General features: G+C 39.4%; 1 protein-coding gene across 2 annotated transcripts in view; it reads left to right on the forward strand.

Moving 5' to 3' along the window:
- The window catches only part of SHQ1 (SHQ1, H/ACA ribonucleoprotein assembly factor), a 104,941-nt gene that overhangs the window by 15,726 nt on the left and 67,458 nt on the right, over positions 1-21,757 (forward strand). For both annotated transcript variants that reach the window (XM_070776324.1, XM_070776325.1), the window contains 3 exons: positions 431-543; positions 8,979-9,106; positions 21,309-21,463. In XM_070776324.1, coding sequence (XP_070632425.1) covers positions 431-543; positions 8,979-9,106; positions 21,309-21,463 — 396 coding nt within the window. The remainder of the gene's footprint in view (positions 1-430; positions 544-8,978; positions 9,107-21,308; positions 21,464-21,757) is intronic.

The following is a 21,757-nucleotide window of genomic DNA, read 5'->3' on the forward strand; positions in this document are numbered from 1 at the left end:
TGCTGACATGGCACCCCTGGCAGCAGCAGCTCCATCTTGGGTCTAGAAATTTATTTCAACTTGCCCTTTTATAATTTTTAAATCTCTGGGAGTAAATGGGGGAATAAATGGAGAATTAGATGTTCCTGTTTGCTTGGAGAGGTTTATTCTGTTCTGGTTTTCATGTTAAACTTTTATAGCTTTAATCCATGCTAATCAGTTTGTTTGTTGTAAGGATTAAATGAAATAATTGATGTGAAAGCTTCTAACAGGGCCTGGCAAATAGTAGATGTTTAACAAACATTTGCTGGATTTGAATTTAAATGTCACAGGTGGTATAATGACTTATCGATCTATTAGATTCTTCTTGTGTTTGGGCATTTTGTACAAAATTAGATATCTCATGGCTCAAATAGGAGACAGCAATTCTTTCTTTCCTGGGTGTTCTTAGGATGAATTGAGTGATGTTATCGATATTAAGGATCCAGATTTCACCTCTGCTGCTGAACGAAGGCAGAAACGCCTGGCTGCTGAGCTGGCCAAGTTTGATCCTGATCATTATCTGTAAGTATTGAGTTTTATTTTTTAAGGTTTAAATAATTTACTTGAAATTGAGTATTTAAAAAAATTTTGAGTGCGTTCTTGACCATGTTGGACATGTGCTTTTTGGACTCCAGAATGAGTGATAGCTCACAATCTTAATTGACATTTAAATTAACCTACAGCTGTTATACCTCGGGTGATCTTTGTAAGGTGCTACTTTTCATTACCTCATTTCAGCACACCACAGAAATCTTTTAAGGTACTTCTTTGAGTTTTTTGTTCTCCAGGCTTTAAAATAGAACACTGCATTCCTGAGAATACATACCATTCTTTTGAGAAGACTCTGTTGTCATTAATGGTATATATGAATAAAAACACATTTCAGTTTCTTTAAGAATTTGAATCTACATGTACTGCATTTCTTGGCTGATCTAGGGGTGGGTTTTCCCAACACTTATCCACTAGCACCTGTAATCAAGGATCCATTTCAAATTAATAAATAACTGTTTATTGGGATAGGATATAAATACAGTCTAATTTTAAGTTTTGCTTTATTTCCCATCTGCATCAGTTGTATCTTGAGCTATCATGTGTCTCTGTCCGGCTTATATTTGTTGAAGGAACAAAACTAAGGGGTAGGTAAATAATCACTTGCCTTGGAAAGATTGTGATGTGTCTCATTGATCACGAATAGCAGCACTTCTTGCAAGGAAGTGATTGTCCCCAGGCGTCTGTGAGTATTTTATAGCTTTCTTAGGATGTCAGTAGTGTTTTGGAGAAGGCAATGGCAACCCACTCCAGTACTCTTGCCTGGAAAATCCCATGGACGGAGGAGCCTGGTAGGCTGCAGTCCATGGGGTTGCGAAGAGTCGGACATGACTGAGCGACTTCACTTTCACTTTTCACTTACCTGCATTGGAGAAGGAAATGGCAACCCACTCCAGTGTTCTTGCCTGGAGAATCCCTGGGACGGGGAGCCTGGTGGGCTGCCGTCTATGGGGTCGCACAGAGTTGGATACGACTGAATCGACTTAGCAGCAGCAGCAGCAGTGTTTTGATATAGACCTCAGGTAATATTCTCCCCATACTCTGGGCCGGCAGTTTCTAAACTGTTACGTATGCAGCTATTCCCTTGTACAGTGCTCTCAGCTTATCGAGTTCTCTTGTGTGATTATTTCAGTTTTCACAGCAGTGAGGAAGAGGGGGTTAAGGGACTCACCCAAGGTCACACCACTGCTAAGTGACTCATCTGGGACTTGAAAAGAGTCTTTCCATTTATCATTTTGTATTTCCTTTTCATGTACACTATTTCAGTTTAACTGCTGTTGCTCTTGTGATTAACATTCTATCTCCTGTGACTCAGTGGGAGACTAATTGGAATGGCAGAAATATATCTTGTGATGTGCAAATGGGTTGAGTGATATGTGACGATGAATGGTGGAACCCTTCAACATCCTCAGGGAAGCTGTGTAAGAGTAGGGTGGGTTATATTTTGGAGGACATCTGAGAGATTCAACTCCATTTACATTGCCATTTCTAATTACCTTTATCTCTCCAATTGTGATTTTAAATGTCCACTGAAGAATAATTTGAAGAAACCCATTTAAAATCATGCTGAATATTTAAATTGGAAATTTCATTGTCAGCAAATTTCCTGGGCAAGCATGAAAACAGATTGAGCTTTACAAGACAGAAATTTTGAGTGGGAGGGAGCTTAATTAGCAGAACTGCCTATCTCTTCTCTTCTAAAACTTGAAGAATAGTGATATGGCCTGAGAGAGTTAGGAAATTGGAATTTATAGTTAGCAGTGTGATATTAGAAGCAGCCCTTATTTTTCTCTATCTTCTGTGTCTTTATCCAGAAGCACATTTTCTTTAATAGTATGCATGAAATGTTTTTTGTATTACTTCAGGAAGGGTTCTTTTTACATGAGCGGTTTAAATTCAGCTTCAGGCAAGTTGGAGGCTGAGAGTCAGGAGGTAAAGATTCTTTGTGACTTTTCTGGTAGGAATGGTGGTGGTGGTATAGTCACTAAGTCGTGTCCGACTCTTTGTGACTCCTTGGACTATAGCTGGCCAGGCTCCTCTGTCCATGAGATTCTCCAGGCAAGAATACTGGAGTGGGTTGCCATTTCCTTCTCCAGAGGATCTTCCTGACCCAGGAATCAAACCAACATCTCTTGCATTGCAGGCAGACTCTTCGACTGAGCTATAACGGGAGCTGGTAGGAATAAGACCAGTTATTTGTTATTTTTGTTTTACTCTTTATTTATATTAGCTGACTGACTCGCCCAAATGTGTTGAATTAAATGAAGTGCAAGTAAAATTCTTTTAAATTTTCAGTTAAAAATCACTGCTTATTTTGTCATTCTTAATGGTTAATACAGTGGAAGAAAAGGTTTATTTTAAATTCTTACCTACTATGAAGACAATACACTGCATGTATTGTATTAAAATTTATATGTATATAATGTGATATGCATGTGTAATACATAGTAGATTTTACATTAGCATAATACATGGTGTTTTCAAGTTGTTTGACTTGCCCTCACAAGTCATGATGTCTCTTCATGTTGTCAGGTTTTTCAGTAGCTTGCTGCTGCTATTGGTGCTGCTAAGTCGCTTCAGTCATGTCCGACTCTGTGCGACCCCATAGACGGCAGCCCACCAGGCTCCCCCGTACCTGGAATTATCCAGGCAAGAACACTGGAGTGGGTTGCCATTTCCTTCTCCAATGCATGAACGTGAAAAGTGAAAGTGAAGCCGTTCAGTCGTGTCCAACTCTTAGTGACCCCATGGACTGCAGCCCACCAGGCTCCTCTGTCCATGGGACTTTTCAGGCAAGAGTACTGGAGTGGGGTGCCATTGCCTTCTCCATTTCAGTAGCTTAAGGAAAACTAATTTAAATTTTACCCTAAGGCAGAACACCGTGAGGTAAATTGACTATATACAAAAATTTATACATTCCAAAGGCACATGTAAATGACTTCAGGTTATTATTGTTTTAAAAATCCTTTCTTGTAAAATCTGGGTACCAGTGTGTGATATTTTCCCCCATAAGTTTTGCATCCCAGCAGAATGCTGAGCATGTAAAGTTGATCCATTATACTTTTTGATTATCCATTTCTTGCCATTTTAAATTTATTTTGGTATTATTTTCACAGTAAAGTATGTTGAAGGAATTTTGAAACATTCGTTAATAGTCCTTCCTTTTTTGCTTATTATAATTTCCATATTTCTCTAGCTGAGCCTGGTTTTTGTTTTTTTTTCCTTCCCAGGCAAGTTTTTTTTTTTTAATTGTTGGTATATATTTTACTTTAACCAGTTCATAAAGTCTCACTTATTCTCTTATTAAAGAAAATAAAAGAATTTAGTTAACATTCAAAATAACGAGATAAGAAAAGGGACAACAATGATTATATAGCATTTGAAGTGCCTTTTTTGGGACTGAGAGAAGACCTTTTGTTTATTTATTTATTTTTAAAAATTGAGGTGTAGTTGATTTACAATATTATATTAGTTTCAAGTGTACAACATAGTGATTCACAATTTTTATAGATTATACTTCGTTTAAAGTTATTATATAACCTATATATATATTAAGTTATTATATATATATATGTATATATATACACTGTATATATAAAGTTATTATATAACCTAGATAGCATATTCAAAAGCAGAGACATTACTTTGCCAACAAAGGTCCGTCTAGTCAAGGCTATGGTTTTTCCTGTGGTCATGTATGGATGTGAAAGTTGGACTGTGAAGAAAGCTGAGAGCCGAAGAATTGATGCTTTTGAACTGTGGTGTTGGAGAAGACTCTTGAGAGTCCCTTGGACTGCAAGGAGATCCAACCAATCCATTCTGAAGGAGATCAGCCCTGGGATTTCTTTGGAAGGAATGATGCTAAAGCTGAAACTCCAGTACCTTGGCCACCTCATGCGAAGAGTTGACTCATTGGAAAAGACTCTGATGCTGGGAGGGATTAGGGGCAGGAGGAGAAGGGGACGACAGAGGATGAGATGGCTGGATGGCATCACTGACTTGATGGACGTGAGTCTGAGTGAACTCCAGGAGAGGGTGATGGACAGGGAGGCCTGGTGTGCTGCGATTCATGGGGTTGAAAAGAGTCGGACACGACTGAGCGACTGAACTGAACTGAAAGTTATTATAAAATATTGACTCTATCCCCTGTACTGTACAATATGTCCTTATAGCTTATTTATTTTATATATGATAGTTTATACCTCTTAATCTGGGGAGTCTTGTAAAATTGTAATGTTCAGCATTATACATTTGGTAAAGAAGATGATAGAATGATCAAGCTCCTGGATTTATTGAGGAGATCTCACAATGACACGGAGAAGGCAATGGCACCCGACTCCAGTACTCTTACCTGGAAAATCCCATGGACGGAGGAGCCTTGTAGGCTGCAGTCCATAGGGTCGCGAAGAGTTGGACACGACTGAGTGACTTCACTGTCACTTTTCACTTTCATGCTTTGGAGAAGGAAATGGCAACCCACTCCAGTGTTCTTGCCTGGAGAATCCCAGGGTCAGGGGAGCCTGGTGGGCTGCTGTCTATGGGGTTGCACAGAGTCGGACACGACTGAAGCGACTTAGCAGTAGCAGCAAAATGACAAGTAGTAATTAGAAGCTTGAAAAGAAAGGTTTACCTCCTTCCCAGTGTGGTTCTTTATGCAAAATAGCAACCTTCGGAAAAAACACTGGAATAAAATGTCACTTATTCATTCTTTCATGTATATACTTACTTGTTCTACCAATATTTGTTTGAATGACTTCCATGTCAGGCGGTGTTGCAGACAGCAGGCAGAGAATGGTGAATACATGGTAGCTGGCCTCAAGGGGCTTACACTCCAGTGGGGAAATGAAAAGTATTTCTATTGTGATAAGTGCTATGAAGAAAAGCCAGGTGAAGGGTTTAGAGAGCGACTGGGCATCTCACTGATTCCTCTAATTCCACGTTTAACATCAAATGCATCATTTTACCTGTAAAATCTTCCTGAATTTTCTGCTTGATAGGATGCCCTTTATTTCATCCCAGTCACCCAGGTTGAAAACCTGGGATTCACCTTGGACTTGGTTCTTTATTCCACATTTCCAGTCAATCCTGCAATTGTACCACTTATCTCTTTCTGCTTTGCTTCACTCTATCTCTTCCTGGCCCTCATCTGTGTCTGGCTTGTTGCAGCTGTCCCCTAACTGCCCAGCTGGCGTTTCTCATTCCAGCCCTGCTCTTCTGCAGATCCATCAACTATAAAACCATCAGTGCAGTGTCTACTGAGAGTGAAAATCTGCTTAAGGCCTTACTGGGCTCTCCTTATGGATGTGAGAGTTGGACTGTGAAGAAGGCTGAGCGCCGAAGAATTGATGCTTTTGAACTGTGGTCTCGGAGAAGACTCTTGAGAGTCCCTTGGACTGCAGGGAGATCCAACCAGTCCATTCTAAAGGAGATCAGCCCTGGGATTTCTTTGGAAGGAATGATGCTAAAGCTGAAACTCCAGTACTTTGGCCACCTCATGCGAAGAGTTGACTCATTGGAAAAGACTCTGATGCTGGGAGGGACTGGGGGCAAGAGGAGAAGGGGACGACAGAAGATGAGATGGCTGGATGGCATCACTGACTTGATGGATGTGAGTCTGAGTGAACTCTGGGAGTTGGTGATGTACAGGGAGGCCTGGCGTGCTGTGATTCATGGGGTTGCAAAGAGTAGGACACTACTGAGCGACTGATCTGATCTGATCTGATCTGGGCTCTCCTTTGCCTAAAGCATAAATTCCTAACTCCTTAGCATGTATAGAAAGTTTTCTGTTATCTGGATGCTACCTGCCTCTGTGGCGTCTATTTTGCCACCCCCTGCCCACATTTCATATGATGACAGTAATGAATGTTTGCATCTCCCCACCTGTACCACACTGCTTCTCACACATTTTTTTACTTCTGATTTCCCTTTGCCAGCTGATTTTTCCCCTTTTCCTGCTTTCCCTGAATAACTTTGACTTATCCTGTAAGGCTGGGCTCAATTGTCACCCCCTGGCACCCTTGCTTCCAGCTTGACATAGGAAGTGCTCATGTGTTATAGCTCATCTTGTTTTTACTGCATTATTTTGTAACATTCTGTGGGGTTTTTTTTCTATTGTTCCCATTGAATTGTGGTGCCCTGAAGGACAGGGCAAGAGTCTTACTGGTCTTCTCTCTTACGCCACAAAGAGGGCACTCAGTGAATGCCCATTGAACTCATGGCATTTTAAAACTTGAAAATAATTTATTCTGAAACGTAGAGCATCAGTCGACCTTAGATGTTGGGCATCACAAGGAATGAACCATCACTGTTTAGATGAGGGACTGTACTAGTGAGATTTTACTCAAAACATTTTTGAATTTTTTGAGGGGTGTGCATGAAGGTGGCAGAGATACTGTTTTACAAGAGGATTTTCCCCCTATTATTTTTCCTCCTGGGGAAAAAAACAGCATCTTTTCAGATGGGCCCTTCTGCTGCTGCTGTTGCTGCTGCTGCTGCTGCATCACTTCAGTCGTGTCCGACTCTGTATGACCCCAGAGACGGCAGCCCACCAGTCTCCCCCGTCCCTGGGATTCTCCAGGCAAGAGCACTGGAGTGGGTTTCCCTTCTTCTACCCTTGATTAAAACGTCCTTGGTGCTCCAGCTTTCAACACCTTTTCCTCTCAGGTGGCCACTTCACCCTGGGTGTTCTGTCCTCTTCTTTCGCCTCAGTAACTGTGTGAATGCTCGGGACTTCTGTGTGTCTCTCTTGAGCACAGGTTAGCATATCTCACTGCCTGGGGGACAAGTTTCTGTCTTTCCTACAAGGACACCTCCAATAACTCGTCCCAAAGCAGAAGCCGTTCCCTCTCCAGTCGAGTCTGTTAGCATCCTGTGTCGCTGTCTCTGTGGGGGGCACCTAACTGTTCAGGCCAGAGTCCTGGGCAACAGCCTGATCCCGAGAGGAGCTGGCACTGAGAATTACTCCTTCAAGGTAATTGCTGTTCAGTTTTGTCCAATATGTGCTTTATTTCCTCACTCATAAAAATGGAAAGTTTATATTGGTTAATAGCTTGGATTTCAGACTGAGACTTAAAGGGGTCCAAATCCTGGCCCCACTTCTCACTGGTTCTTTGACCTTAACCCAGGTACACAACTTTTCCAGCCCTCAGTTTCCACTCGTGTAAAAGGGGAGTATTGATAGCACCCGTTGCCTAATGAAGTGGTGTGGGTATTCAAGGAAATAATGAATGAAAAGCAGTTAGTGCAGGGCTTGCCACATCCAAAGAACTCAGTAAGTTATCTGTGATCTTTCTAATTTTAAAAAGATTTCAGTATCTCAGTTGAAAGTCTTTAAAGTCTATTAAAGTCTTTAAAGTATTAAAACCATGAGCTAGAAAATCCAGTGTATCAAAACGACCAGTGTCTTGGGGTTCTAATTACCTGAAATATCAATGAATTTCCCACCATAAGTTATACTTTATGTCATTCTTTTCCAACTTCCAACTTTGAATATAAGATAGTATTTGTGCTGTGTGTGCTATGCTAAGTTGCTTCCGTTGTGTCCAATTCTTTGTGACCCCATGGACTGTAGCCCCCCAGGCTCCTCTGTCCATGGGATTCTCCAGGCAAGAATACTGGAGTGGGTTGCCATGCCCTCCTCCAGGGGATGTTCCCGACCCAGGGATCAAACCAACGTTTCTTCTGTTTCCTGCATTTGCAGGTGGATTCTTTACCACTGCTGCCACCTGGGAAGCTGTAAGACAGCATCGTTTCTGAATAAGTGTCTTCAAAGAGTTTACTTTGAATGTAGCAGTTATTTTTCTAGTTAAAACTGAGAAAGTAAAGTACAGGAAAAGTAATTCTCTGTTCTCTGTGAAAGTTCCTTTTATCTTTTGCAATAGTTTTGACTTAGGGTCTATAAATATTAGCATAGCTAAATGAAATAGATTGCGTCTTGGAAGGAAACATGAATGCACATACTAAAAAATGATGTGTGTGTGTATGTGAGAGAGAGACCTCTTGGTGGTGGTGGTGGAATTAAAATACTATTTATTATAAGCTTATGAAAATTTGTAATATTTGCAAATTGCACAAGGCCTAGCCTTCATGAGCATTGTGTATTCAGATTTGCTTCATCCCGCATAACTGTGGTATAGGACATAGGACTTTAGAGGGGACTGGTCTTCTCTGTACTTTCTGTTTAAAAAGATCGCAAATGTCAAATACCCCTTTAGTCTGAGGCTTACTTTGCATTTATGATGATTAGTAACCACAGTGAAAGTAATAGCAGCGCTCAGTCTTGCATTGAAATGTGCTTTAAATCAGTCTGTATTTCTAGTACAAATACGATGAATTAAGGTAAAATTTTAAACAGTGAAAACCAGCCTGATTATATGTAACAAGCCCCTTCATTTTTTTTTTTTTTCCAGAGCTGACTTTATGGAAGATGAAGCAGTTAAGCAGGTTTTGGAATATAATCCTTGGTGGAGTGATTTATATTCAGAAATGATGACCTCTTTGGGAAAGAGTCAGGAGGAAGAAAATCTTGCTGCGTTAGGTAAGAAACTCAAAATAAGACTCATTTGCACACTGCCTTTCTTAAACACACAATTGTAATTGTCACATGGGGTGAAGATATTATTTTGATTTGCTAATTTTGGAAATAGGAGCTTTACCTGGGACTTGGAAATGTCACACAGTACTTATACTTATTTGTCTCAGAAAATTCTTTTGGAATATATTTTACTTTTGAATCATTGGGGTTCTTTAAAATTTCTTAATTTTTAAAATATTTTTATCAAATTTAGGGACATGTGTAGTTGTTGAATAATCTGCTTGTGGGATCTGAATGTTCCTCTGTGGTAAAGGCGTTTGAGTATTAGTAATGGTGAGAAAAGACCAAGTTTTCCATCCCTTTGTCTGTTGGATGAATTTGATAAGTTCTCCCCAGTTATTTCAGAAGTGGTTTCATGTGGAAGCAGGACTAGTTATCTTCCTTTCTGTACCTTACAGAGAGCAATTTTTACCAAATAAGGCTGAGTTAGGGGGTTTTATGAGCCACAAGAGACGATTGTGCCATGCTTAACATTAAGCCAAATATTATACACAGAGTTGTAGTTTTAGACAAGCATTTTATTAATGGGCTTCCCGAGTGGTGCAGTGGTAAAAAAATATGTCTGCCAGTGCAGGAGACATAAGAAATATGGGTTTAATCCCTGGATTGGGTAGATTCCCTGGAGTAGGAAATGGCAACCCACTCCAGTAGTCTTGCCTGGAGAATGCCATGGACAGAGGAGCCTGGTGGGCTATGGTCCATGGGGTCACAAAACAGTTCGATATGACTGAGCACTCACACACACACACACACACACACACACACACACACACACGCATTTTATTAACACCTTTTCTAAGTGGGAGGTTGGTATGTTAAGTCTGTGAATTAGAATTATAACAATTTCACATAGATCAAGAATAGTGGGCTAATGTTTTCTGTTATACTGATTTGGCTTTTAATTATACATTTAAAATACCATGCCTAGACTTGTGTTGTGATGATCATTTTGTAGTATATGCAGATGTTGAATTTTAATGCTGTACACTTGAAAATTATATAATAAAAATACATGTATTAAAAAGTCCATCCTATGCATTATTTGAGAGCAAACAATCTTACTTCCAAAAAAAAAAAAAAAAACTCAGTGTTTAAATGAAAGGAACACACACACATACACACGTGCATGAAATGGAATATAGAATCTCCTCACTCCAAATTCCTTTTCCTGAAAATAATCACTGTTAACAATTTGGGGTATTCTAAACATATATACCCACATCTAAGCATTTGCTTTTAGAAGTTTATACACATAGATTCATATACACTCTCTTCTCACTTTGCTTCCTTTATAGTGTATGTTGTACATCTTCCATCAATGCTTACAGTTCTACCTGAAGCTTTTCATACCTGCCTAGTGTCCTGTTGTGTTTTTGTGTCATAACTGGTGACTGTTTGGGTTGTTGACTACTTGTGGACATTCGGGGTGTTTACATGGTTCTGCAGTGACCTTCTTTGACCACTGATTCTGAAGAAACTGTTGCTTCACAGTATTTTGATCCTCTGCATAGAAATGCAGCAGCTTGCTATTTGTTCTATTTCTAGAGCCTTGAAAGAGCCTATCATGTAATGGGTACTCAACAAATATTTGTAGAATAAAATAAATATTGCAGTAAATATTTTTGTAATTAGGTTTCATTAGAATTTAGGTGGTCTCTAGCAGATTGAAAAATTGCCAGTATTTTTTGGAGTTGACTCTCCGGCACAATGGAAATTTATTTGTAAATGATGATTCTTGTTACATTGTTTTCAGCAAATCCTTGGTTGTATATTTGATTTGAGTTCAAGAATCTTTCAGAGACTTCCCGTATCATGTAGGGGAATTTTCAGGCATGGGATTGCTAACACGATTTATAGACCTGCTTAGAAAGTTTGTTCAGACTTAAATCGTCAATGCTTTCTATTGGTTTGAGTCCGTTCCCCAGTTTTGGTGTGGTATCTTACTGAAGCAGTCTGGGAAGGAATTGGTGGTTGTGTAGTTTTCTGTCCACAAGGGTGAGCTAGTTGCCTTAAAAATCGAGATGGTATTTACCTTTAATTTAAATTTTAACTTGCTCTGCTTTAATCAGTTGTAGTGTATTCTAGGTCCTATTTTCTGTCTCAGTCGTTCTCTATGTATACTTTTAACAGAAGGCTAAGCCAGTTGGTGCCTTTAACCACTGTCCCTTCTGAGTCTCTGTGGTGTGTAACCCAGACTGGTGCTTCAGACACATTCCCAGCCCATTAAACTGTTACAGTGCTTTATTCTAAGAATCACTTTTAAAAACAACAAGGGCATGTGATAAAGGTAGAGGAACTTGAATTCTTTGTTGTACAGATGGTATCTCTTGTAAATGTGTTAAGTAATGGTTATGCCTATGAAAGTTGCTCAGTCGTGTCCAACTTTTTGCCACCCCCTGGACTATACAGTCCATGGAATTCTCCACGCCAGAATATTGGAGTGGGTAGCCTTTCCCTTCTCCAGGAGATCTTCCCGACCCAGGAATTGAACTGGGGTCTCCTGCATTGCAGGTGGATTCTTTACCAACTGAGCTATCAGGGAAGCTTGGTTATGCATAGGATATAAGGGGGATATAATAGGGGGTTCAGGGTTTAATGCCCTCCTCCTCCACAGGCTGCTTTGTGACTTTGCAACTGCTCTGGGATGCTGTGGAAATCCTGTATCTGCCTCACAGAATTGTCATGAGGATTGAACTAGATCATTTACTTAAAATCTTAGCGTATTATGTGTTAGAAATATCAGTACAGAGTAAATCAATGGCAGGAGAGCCAGGAATTGGCTTCCGTTTGAAATGACAGTTTTTGCACATTTACATGGCTTTAAGGGCAAGTTCTTTGTTTACATGATTCTTCTTTCAGGTTTTTTTTTTCTTGTTCAATGTTTTGAGACACCCAGAATTGGAGGCACACATTGAAATGCGTCGAACCGGGCTCAAATAGGGGAGAAAAGAAATAAACCAAAACATGAACTTTGAAGTTCTCAGCTCATTCAAGCAGCGTGCTGCTGCTGTAATTTCCCTCTTCCTCCTCTTCCTCTCATCCCCTCTTTGCTCCCAGGCCTTCTTCCTCTCTGTCATCGCAGGGGGACATTTCCAGCAGATACAACAGTGCAGGTGAGGGGTGCGTCTTGGATTCCTCCTCCTCCTAAAGCATTAAGCTGGATTGTCTTGATTTCCAGATAAGCCTTAGGTGATAAACTTTGTCCCCTGTCTTTGCCTTGGTTATGACTTTTGTCATATTCGTCACGTCGCTCTCAGTTACAACACGGAGACTTTCCTTGCCGTCTTCATTTCTGTAATGATCTGGATCTTCCTCCCCAAAGGCTTGTAAATGGAAGTGTTAAATGCAGTGCTCCCACTGAGCTCTGGTTTCACGAGGATGAACTTACCACATTTCCCATGTTGTGTCTCAGCGGTTAATCTCAGCTCAAGAATCTTGGCACATGATCGCTTGTTATGACACCACGTAACACTCGTAGTCGGTGAACTTCCTAGCAGGGACATCCTGTTTGGCACCAGTGTTTGCGGAGTTAAACTGTCAGCATCAGCCCTGAAAGCTGCAACACTGTGGGGCTGGCCACTGGGGCCAAGGGTTTGAGTGCAGTACCTTTTCTTCTGATTCCCCTGATCTGTTTCCAGAAAGTGTACAATGGAATAGGTTTGCATTTCTCTGAGAGGAGCCAGATCATGTATGATTTGTTGACCCACAGAGGACAAGGATGTTTGGGAAGGGAATTAGGCAGCAAAGATTTAAAAATAATAAAAACAGATGATGTTTGAAGTGAAGTAACAAAGTCACTTTCCACTTTGGTGGGAGCCACTTGGCGGTCTTCAAATGTTTTGGTGGAGTTTCTCATCTCGGGAGGTGATCTTGGGCCATTTGCTTCCATGTTAAGGCACCAGTTTCTTCCCCAAATAGAGCCCGAAATAGGCTTTTGTTTGACTGTAGATTATTTGTTGTTATGTGTTCAGTTGCTGAGTCTTATCTGATTCTTTGCGACCCCCTGAACTGTAGCCCAGCAGGTTCCTCTGTCCACAGGATTTCCCAGGCAAGAATACTTGAGCGGGTTGCAATTTCCTCCTCCAGGGGTTCTGCCTGATCCAGGGTTTGAACCTGTGAGACGCTCCTTAATCTCCTGCATTGGCAGGCAGATTCTTTACCACTGAGTCACCTGGGAAACCCTGTAGATTGTTTACAGAAGTATAATTAACCAAAATGTTATGAACTGGATAGCAAAGCTGCTATGTTGTGTAGCTAAAGTCACATGAATGCTTGACTTTATTATAAATGTTAATTGTGGTGGCAAGCATCCAAGTATTATGTGTACCGCGTCTGTAGTTATTTGTGGTGCTTCTCCTTGGTTGGACCTGACTGTGTGCAAATCTCCCCAAGTTTCCCTTTGGGTGATATGATTTATAGCTCTAATGTGAAAGGCCTGAGGGAGCTCAGACTTTTGGTTTCTCTACTGATTTCCCGGTTTGCTGTTATTGTTATTTATTATCTCTGGTTTCTTTGTTTGAAGTTCAGAATTTAAATATTTCTGTGTATTTTTAATGAACTACTTAGGCCAAACTGGAACTCAAACCACCCAGGAAAAGGTGGGTGTGTTGTAAGTGAAGGTTAGGGGCACCCAGCATTCAGGAATTTGGAAGAGTGCATTCAAGTCAGCCTTGTGTGTACAGTCATAGAAAATTATTTGTGATGTATGGAAAGACTTATCTGTGGGTCATATAACATCAGAGCTCATAGTACCCAAGTCAACCTTTACAAATCATTGAATACATACAGGTGTGATGACTTAGGAGTAAGGAATAAATGTGTGTGTGAATGATTTGGTATGTTGTTCACTGGTTCTGGGCACGCTTACCTTGTGATTCAGAATTCCATGGAAGCAGAAGTCTTTCTTAGCCAGCTAGAGTCTAAAGGCTTTTCTCTAGTGAGATCCTATTGTCACGATCACCTGGCACTTTCCTATTAGCTAAACTAATGAACGTCTCCAAAACTGTACTTAAGGGAATACCTTCTCAGGTGTTCTTGCTGAGTAATAGGAGTCTTCAAATATTTTGTCAGATATGTGTTCTTCATGCAGCGAAGAAATGTTCCTTTTAATAGTTTCCTCACATCAGACCACTTTAAGTGAACGGAGAGCTTCTCTTTAATTGAAAAATCTTCATATGAGCCCTGTAATGGGACAGTCAATACCCACTTGATCTGTCACATGAATTTCTTTTTTAGAATTCAATCTTTTTTTGTTTTTTTAGAAGTCAGTCTTTAAAGAGTGCTTCTCCTAACTGTGTTATACTCACCTGTATTATTAAACTTTAAAATATACACATTTCTTTTTGTTGCTGGCCAGCAAATTAAATACGTTCATATAGTTACTTGTTTATGTGAACAATGCTTGTACAAATACACTAAAATTTTTTTTTTCTTTTTTTTTTATAATAAAAAATTATACATGTGTTCCCCATCCTGAACCCTCCTCCCTCCTCCCTCCCCATACCATCCCTCTGGGTCGTCCCAGTGCACCAGCCCCAAGCATCCAGTATCGTGCATTGAACCTGGACTGGCATCTCGTTTCATACATGATATTTTACATGTTTCAATGCCATTCTCCCAAATCTTCCCACCCTCTCCCTCTCCCACAGAGTCCATAAGACTGTTCTATACATAAGTGTCTCTTTTGCTGTCTCGTATACAGGGTTATCGTTACCATCTTTCTAAATTCCATATATATGCGTTAGTATACTGTATTGGTGTTTTTCCTTCTGGCTTACTTCACTCTGTATAATAGGCTCCAGTTTCATCCACCTCATTAGAACTGATTCAAATGTATTCTTTTTAATGGCTGAGTAATACTCCATTGTGTATATGTACCAAAGCTTTCTTATCCATTCATCTGCTGATGGACATCTAGGTTGCTTCCATGTCCTGGCTATTATAAACAGTGCTGCGATGAACATTGGGGTACACGTGTCTCTTTCCCTTCTGGTTTCCTCAGTGTGTATGCCCAGCAGTGGGATTGCTGGATCATAAGGCAGTTCTATTTCCAGTTTTTTAAGGAATCTCCACACTGTTCTCCATAGTGGCTGTACTAGTTTGTATTCCCACCAACAGTGTAAGAGGGTTCCCTTTTCTCCACACCCTCTCCAGCATTTATTATTTGTAGACTTTTGGATCGCAGCCATTCTGACTGGTGTGAAATGGTACCTCATAGTGGTTTTGATTTGCATTTCTCTGATAATGAGTGATGTTGAGCATCTTTTCATGTGTTTGTTAGCCATCTGTATGTCTTCTTTGGAGAAATGTCTATTTAGATCTTTGGCCCATTTTTTGATTGGGTCATTTATTTTTCTGGAGTTGAGCTGTAGGAGTTGCTTGTATATTTTTGAGATTAGTTGTTTGTCAGTTGCTTCATTTGCTATTATTTTCTCCCATTCTGAAGGCTGTCTTTTCACCTTGCTAATAGTTTCTTTTGATGTGCAGAAGCTTATAAGTTTAATTAGGTCCCATTTGTTTATTTTTGCTTTTATTTCCAATATTCTGGGAGGTGGGTCATAGAGGATCCTGCTGTGATGTATGTCAGAGAGTGTTTTGCCTATGTTCTCCTCTAGGAGTTTTATAGTTTCTGGTCTTACGTTGAGATCTTTAATCCATTTTGAGTTTATTTTTGTATATGGTGTTAGAAAGTGTTCTAGTTTCATTCTTTTACAAGTGGTTGACCAGATTTCCCAGCACCACTTGTTAAAGAGATTGTCTTTAATCCATTGTATATTCTTGCCTCCTTTGTCAAAGATAAGGTGTCCATATGTGCGTGGATTTATCTCTGGGCTTTCTATTTTGTTCCATTGATCTATATTTCTGTCTTTGTGCCAGTACCATACTGTCTTGATAACTGTGGCTTTGTAGTAGAGCCTGAAGTCAGGTAGGTTGATTCCTCCAGTTCCATTTTTCTTTCTCAAGATCACTTTGGCTATTCGAGGTTTTTTGTATTTCCATACAAATTGTGAAATTATTTGTTCTAGCTCTGTGAAGAATACTGTTGGTAGCTTGATAGGGATTGCATTGAATCTATAAATTGCTTTGGGTAGTATACTCATTTTCACTATATTGATTCTTCCAATCCATGAACATGGTATATTTCTCCATCTATTAGTGTCCTCTTTGATTTCTTTCACCAGTGCTTTACAGTTTTCTATATATAGGTCTTTAGTTTCTTTAGGTACATATATTCCTAAGTATTTTATTCTTTTCGTTGCAATGGTGAATGGAATTGTTTCCTTAATTTCTCTTTCTGTTTTCTCATTATTAGTGTATAGGAATGCAAGGGATTTCTGTGTGTTGATTTTATATCCTGCAACTTTACTATAATCATTGATTAGTTCTAGTAATTTTCTGGTGGAGTCTTTAGGGTTTTCTATGTAGAGGATCATGTCATCTGCAAATAGTGAGAGTTTTACTTCTTCTTTTCCAATTTGGATTCCTTTTATTTCTTTTTCTGCTCTGATTGCTGTGGCCAAAACTTCCAAAACTATGTTGAATAGTAGTGGTGAAAGTGGGCACCCTTGTCTTGTTCCTGACTTTAGAGGAAATGCTTTCAATTTTTCACCATTGAGGATAATGTTTGCTGTGGGTTTGTCATATATAGCTTTTATTATGTTGAGGTATGTTCCTTCTATTCCTACTTTCTGGAGAGTTTTTATCATAAATGGGTGTTGAATTTTGTCAAAGGCTTTCTCTGCATCTATTGAGATAATCATATGGTTTTTATTTTTCAATTTGTTAATGTGGTGTATTACATTGATTGATTTGCGGATATTGAAGAATCCTTGCATCCCTGGGATAAAGCCCACTTGGTCATGGTGTATGATCTTTTTAATGTGTTGTTGGATTCTGATTGCTAGAATTTTGTTTAGGATTTTTGCATCTATGTTCATCAGTGATATTGGCCTGTAGTTTTCTTTTTTTGTGGGATCTTTGTCAGGTTTTGGTATTAGGGTGATGGTGGCCTCATAGAATGAGTTTGGAAGTTTACCTTCCTCTGCAATTTTCTGGAAGAGTTTGAGCAGGATAGGTGTTAGCTCTTCTCTAAATTTTTGGTAGAATTCAGCTGTGAAGCCGTCTGGACCTGGGCTTTTGTTTGCTGGAAGATTTTTGATTACAGTTTCAATTTCCGTGCTTGTGATGGGTCTGTTAAGGTTTTCTATTTCTTCCTGGTCGAGTTTTGGAAAGTTGTACTTTTCTAAGAATTTGTCCATTTCTTCCTCGTTGTCCATTTTTGGCTGAAAAAAATAGTGTATTTTATGTCATATCCTGTCTTTTTTTTTTTTTTTTTAGTACTAACGGTATTTTAGTAAGTAAAGGAATATTGCTTCTAGTAATTTCATGTAAGGGTATTTAAGATTTTTTTTCCCAAGAGAACAGACTGCAAAAAACTGCTGGAAGGAAACCTTACAGCAAAAAGAAGCCATGTTAAACTTAAGGCTCCTGAGAGTATAGACATGAAAACGATATGTGAAAAGGGACCATTATGCGGGAGTAATCATATTCTTTTCCTTCAGGCTTTTGCCCAGTTGTGATGAACAGAAGGGCAGTCTTTTGTTGAGCAGAGACAGAAAGGCTGGGACTTAACTAGCTATTAAGAGAGTGACTTGGGAATACTAAAAAGGTGGTTTAATAATTTTTGGTTTCTGAGAAGGTGTCAAAAACACGTGGCTTTTATTAACTCTTCTCCACTAAGAAGAGGCTTCCTGAGTTAAAACTGAGCTCATGCCCTCTCAGCTAGTGGCCAAGTTTCCTGCCTTTCTTTGCCCCTGGATGTGTTTGTAAGACTTAAGTCCTCGATGATAGGAAGTGAGTGAAAGTGCTGTGTGCACTTTCTGGATCAATTCCTTAGAAAAAGGTGTTTGTCATCCTCTTCTTCTTCCACTTTGCCATTGGTTGGAAAATTTTAACCTGAAACAGCATCTTATACCATAGATGGAAGTCATATAGTGGAAATGCTGATACTCACCCGTTCTGGACTGTTCACTCCTAGTAGTAGTGTGAGAAACTTCTGTCTTACTGAAGCCACTGTATTTTGGGTCTGTCTGTATGTACATTTTATATGCCTATATGTGTGTGTGTGCTAAGTTGCTTCCACCCTGTCCAACTCTTTGTGAGCCTGTGGACTATAACCCACCAAGCTTCTCTGACCGTGGGATTCTCCAGGCAAGAATACTGGAGTGGGTTGCCATTTCCTTCTCCAATGCATGAAAGAGAAAAGTGAAAGTGAAGTCGCTCAGTTGTGTCCGACTCTTAGCGACCCCATGGACTGCAGCCTACCAGGCTCCTCTGTCCATGGATTTTCCAGGCAAGAGTACTGGAGTGGGGTGCCATTGCCTTCTCCATTGGTAAGGTGACTGATATTTAAAAGAGATAGTGTCTCTCTCTTCTGTTGATAATTTATTGGGAATGGGAAAAATATTGTATTTGCAGGTGACAAAAACCTAAAGTGCTTGGAAGTAGTATTTAGCAAGAAAAGCAGCAGATCTATTTGATAAAGTTGGTGGTTCGATACAGTAGAAAAGATGGCTTACTGAGCAGACTGTGCGGGCACAATTAACTCCTCATCTGTAATTAACCAAAATCTGAAAATACAAAAAAGTAATTTTCAGATAGATTATAGATTTAAATTTAAAAGAGGAAACGGTAACTCTTAAAGAAAAGCTGAGAGACTCCATGGACAATTCAGGAGTTGGAGAAACCTTATTGAAGGCTATAAATTCACAATCTGGTTTAAAAAAAAAAAAAAGATAGACATATTGGACTACACACAGACATAAATAATTCAATGACCTAAGATCCTCTGAACAGAGTCAGTAGAGATGCAGTAGATTTGGAGAGATGACTCGGGTTTGAATCCATAATAGACAAGTTCTTAAATATTTGACAAGCCATCCAGAAAATAACTGGGCAAAACATATGGGTAATTTATAGGAGAGCAGATCCAAGTTGCCAAACAAATCTATGAAATAATGTTTGGAGTTTACTAGTTAGAGAAATGCTAACTGACGTAACAGTGATATGTCACTGTATTAGTTTCCTCTTTTTGCATTCCAAGTTACCACAGATCAGAAACAGAGTTCTGATTTGGCTGTTTTCATGGGTCAGGAGACAGGTATGGAGACCCTGATACCCACCTGTCCTGGACTGTTCACTCTGAGTAGTAGTGTGAGAGAGAAACTTCAGTGTATTTTGGGTCTGTCTGTTACAGCAGTTTAGCCTGTCCTGACCTGCATATAATGGACAATTCTGAAACCTGGAAAAAAGGCTTCAAAGTTATTTTGGCAATACTTTGATATTCACTGGTTCTGGAAGCTAAATGTTCCTCATGACTGAGTTGAACAACTTTTAAAGTGAATTTGAAAGTGGTCTTCTTATGGGGCATGGAAGGAGAATGAAGAATTAATTTGTAAGGGAAGAGATTGATGACACTGACATAGAGGTAATAATATATCTAGATACTTAATAGTTTATCTAGATGCTTAGAAGCTGAGGTGTGGTCCTCTGCTAGGGGTCTTGGAAGGCTGGAGACAAATATGGCCATCTTTTCATTTTCAAAAAATAGATGTTTGCAGCTGTATTCCTTTCTGAAGCTCAGAGTTCTTTTCTAAGCTCACATGATGGTTGGCAGAACTTGATTCCTGCAACTATAGAACTGAGACCCCCATGTTCTTGTTGGCTTTCAGCCGGGGCATCACTCTCAGATATTAGAGGATCCCACAGTTCCCTGCCACGTGGCCCCCTCATGACATGACGTCTTATTTCTTCATGATTGGCGATTGGCGGGAGAGTCTCTGCCAATATCAGAACATAGTCATAATAATCGTAACAGTAACTGTCCTATCACTGTTGCCATATTCTTTTGAATAGAATCAAGTCACAGTTCCTGCCCACACTCAAGTGATGTCTTATTGGAGGTTATTTTAGAATTTTTCTTACCACAGTCCTTTCATATCCATTAAACTGAAAATGGTTTTTAAAAAAGCATTTATGGCTGGGAGCAAGCAAGAGATATGCTTAGGGAAGGGAACTTCTGTCCATGACCATTACAAAGGAGAGATGTAGCCCTTAAATAAAGTATCTCTTAAAAACAGATAAATTTTTTGACCCAGTAAGTCTACTGTTGGGGATCTGTTTTATGGAAATAAGGCCTCCATTATCCAGTGACATATGATATGACATATACTGCAGCATCATTAGCAGTGGCATAAAGTTGGAAGCAGAGTGAATGCCCATCAGTAGGGGGAGTGGTTGGATAGAGCATACCACACCATGGAATATTCTACTCCTTCACAAAATTAGCTAAGTACCAAGTGACTTGGGGAGATTTCCTGGAGGTGTCATTGAGTTAGACTGGCTAGATGGAAAAAAATAATCTGATTCTCTGGGGAGGAAAAGATATCAACTCCCTTGTATACATGTTTGTGTGTCCTATGGTTGTAAAGAAAAATATGAAGTGACATATACTAGATTTTTTTTAACACGGAAAAAGTTATTGATGAGGATAAAGGGTGCCAAGCAGAAGAAGAAAAGGAAACATCCTCTTCCAACCAGTTTAGTATGTGTGGTATAATCAAATTTGCATATTTATGTAAAACTTTGTATAAATGATATTTTGAAAAATAATATGCCCTTAAAATTGACTAATACATGGGAATACTTCGAAATAATATTTACAGAGTGTTTCACATGTTTTCTGTTATCAAAATATAATTATCTTATTTTTAAAGTCAATTGAGTAATTGTCAGAGTTGTTGTTGTTGTTGTTGACAACAGAGTTGTCATTTAGCTGTCTTGAGTACAGAACTGTGTAGCAAAAAAAAAAAAAAAACAGCCAGTATGTGGGAGGGGTCTGGATATAAGGAATAGATATTGTTTAGACATTTTTTTTCTTTTTTTTTTAGCCCTACTAGAATTTGAACAAATACATAGCTCTTAAAAAAATTGTGAAGTCTAATTAAAAAGTTGTTTCCATGTCCAGAGTTTAAGAATTTTTATTTCAGTTTCTATAATTAAAGTTCTAATTTTGACAAATCTGTCTGCAGTGGGGGTTTTACCAAACAGAATGAAACATCTAAGTTTTAAATGCATTTTCTTCTAGTATCTTTTTCTGAAGAAGAGAAATATCAGCTGCGAAAATTTGTTAATAAATCTTACCTGCTGGACAAGAAAGCCCATCGTCAGGTGTACTACAGTTTGATTGATATCCTTCTGGCATATTGCTATGAGACCCGTGTCACCGAAGGAGAGAGGAATGTAAGTGCGTGTGTGTCTGTGAACGTTGGCATAGACTGTTGTACAGAGTAAACTGTATTAAGGTCATGAGTGTTTATTTGGGGACAGTCCGAACTGAGGTGCACAGGTCTGTTGGTGATGGATGCCAGCATGAAAGCATAATGCTTTTTAAAGATTTGTTCATTTATTCATTTTTGATTGTGCTGGGTCTTCATTGCTGCACAAGCTTTTCTCTAGTTGTGGCAAGCAGGGGCTACTCTCTTGAGGTATGCAGCCTTTTCACTGGAGTGACCTCTTGTTTCGGAGCACGGGTTC

The sequence above is a fragment of the Bos indicus genome, chromosome 22, assembly GCF_029378745.1.
Source record: "Bos indicus isolate NIAB-ARS_2022 breed Sahiwal x Tharparkar chromosome 22, NIAB-ARS_B.indTharparkar_mat_pri_1.0, whole genome shotgun sequence".
Taxonomy (NCBI): domain Eukaryota; kingdom Metazoa; phylum Chordata; class Mammalia; order Artiodactyla; family Bovidae; genus Bos; species Bos indicus.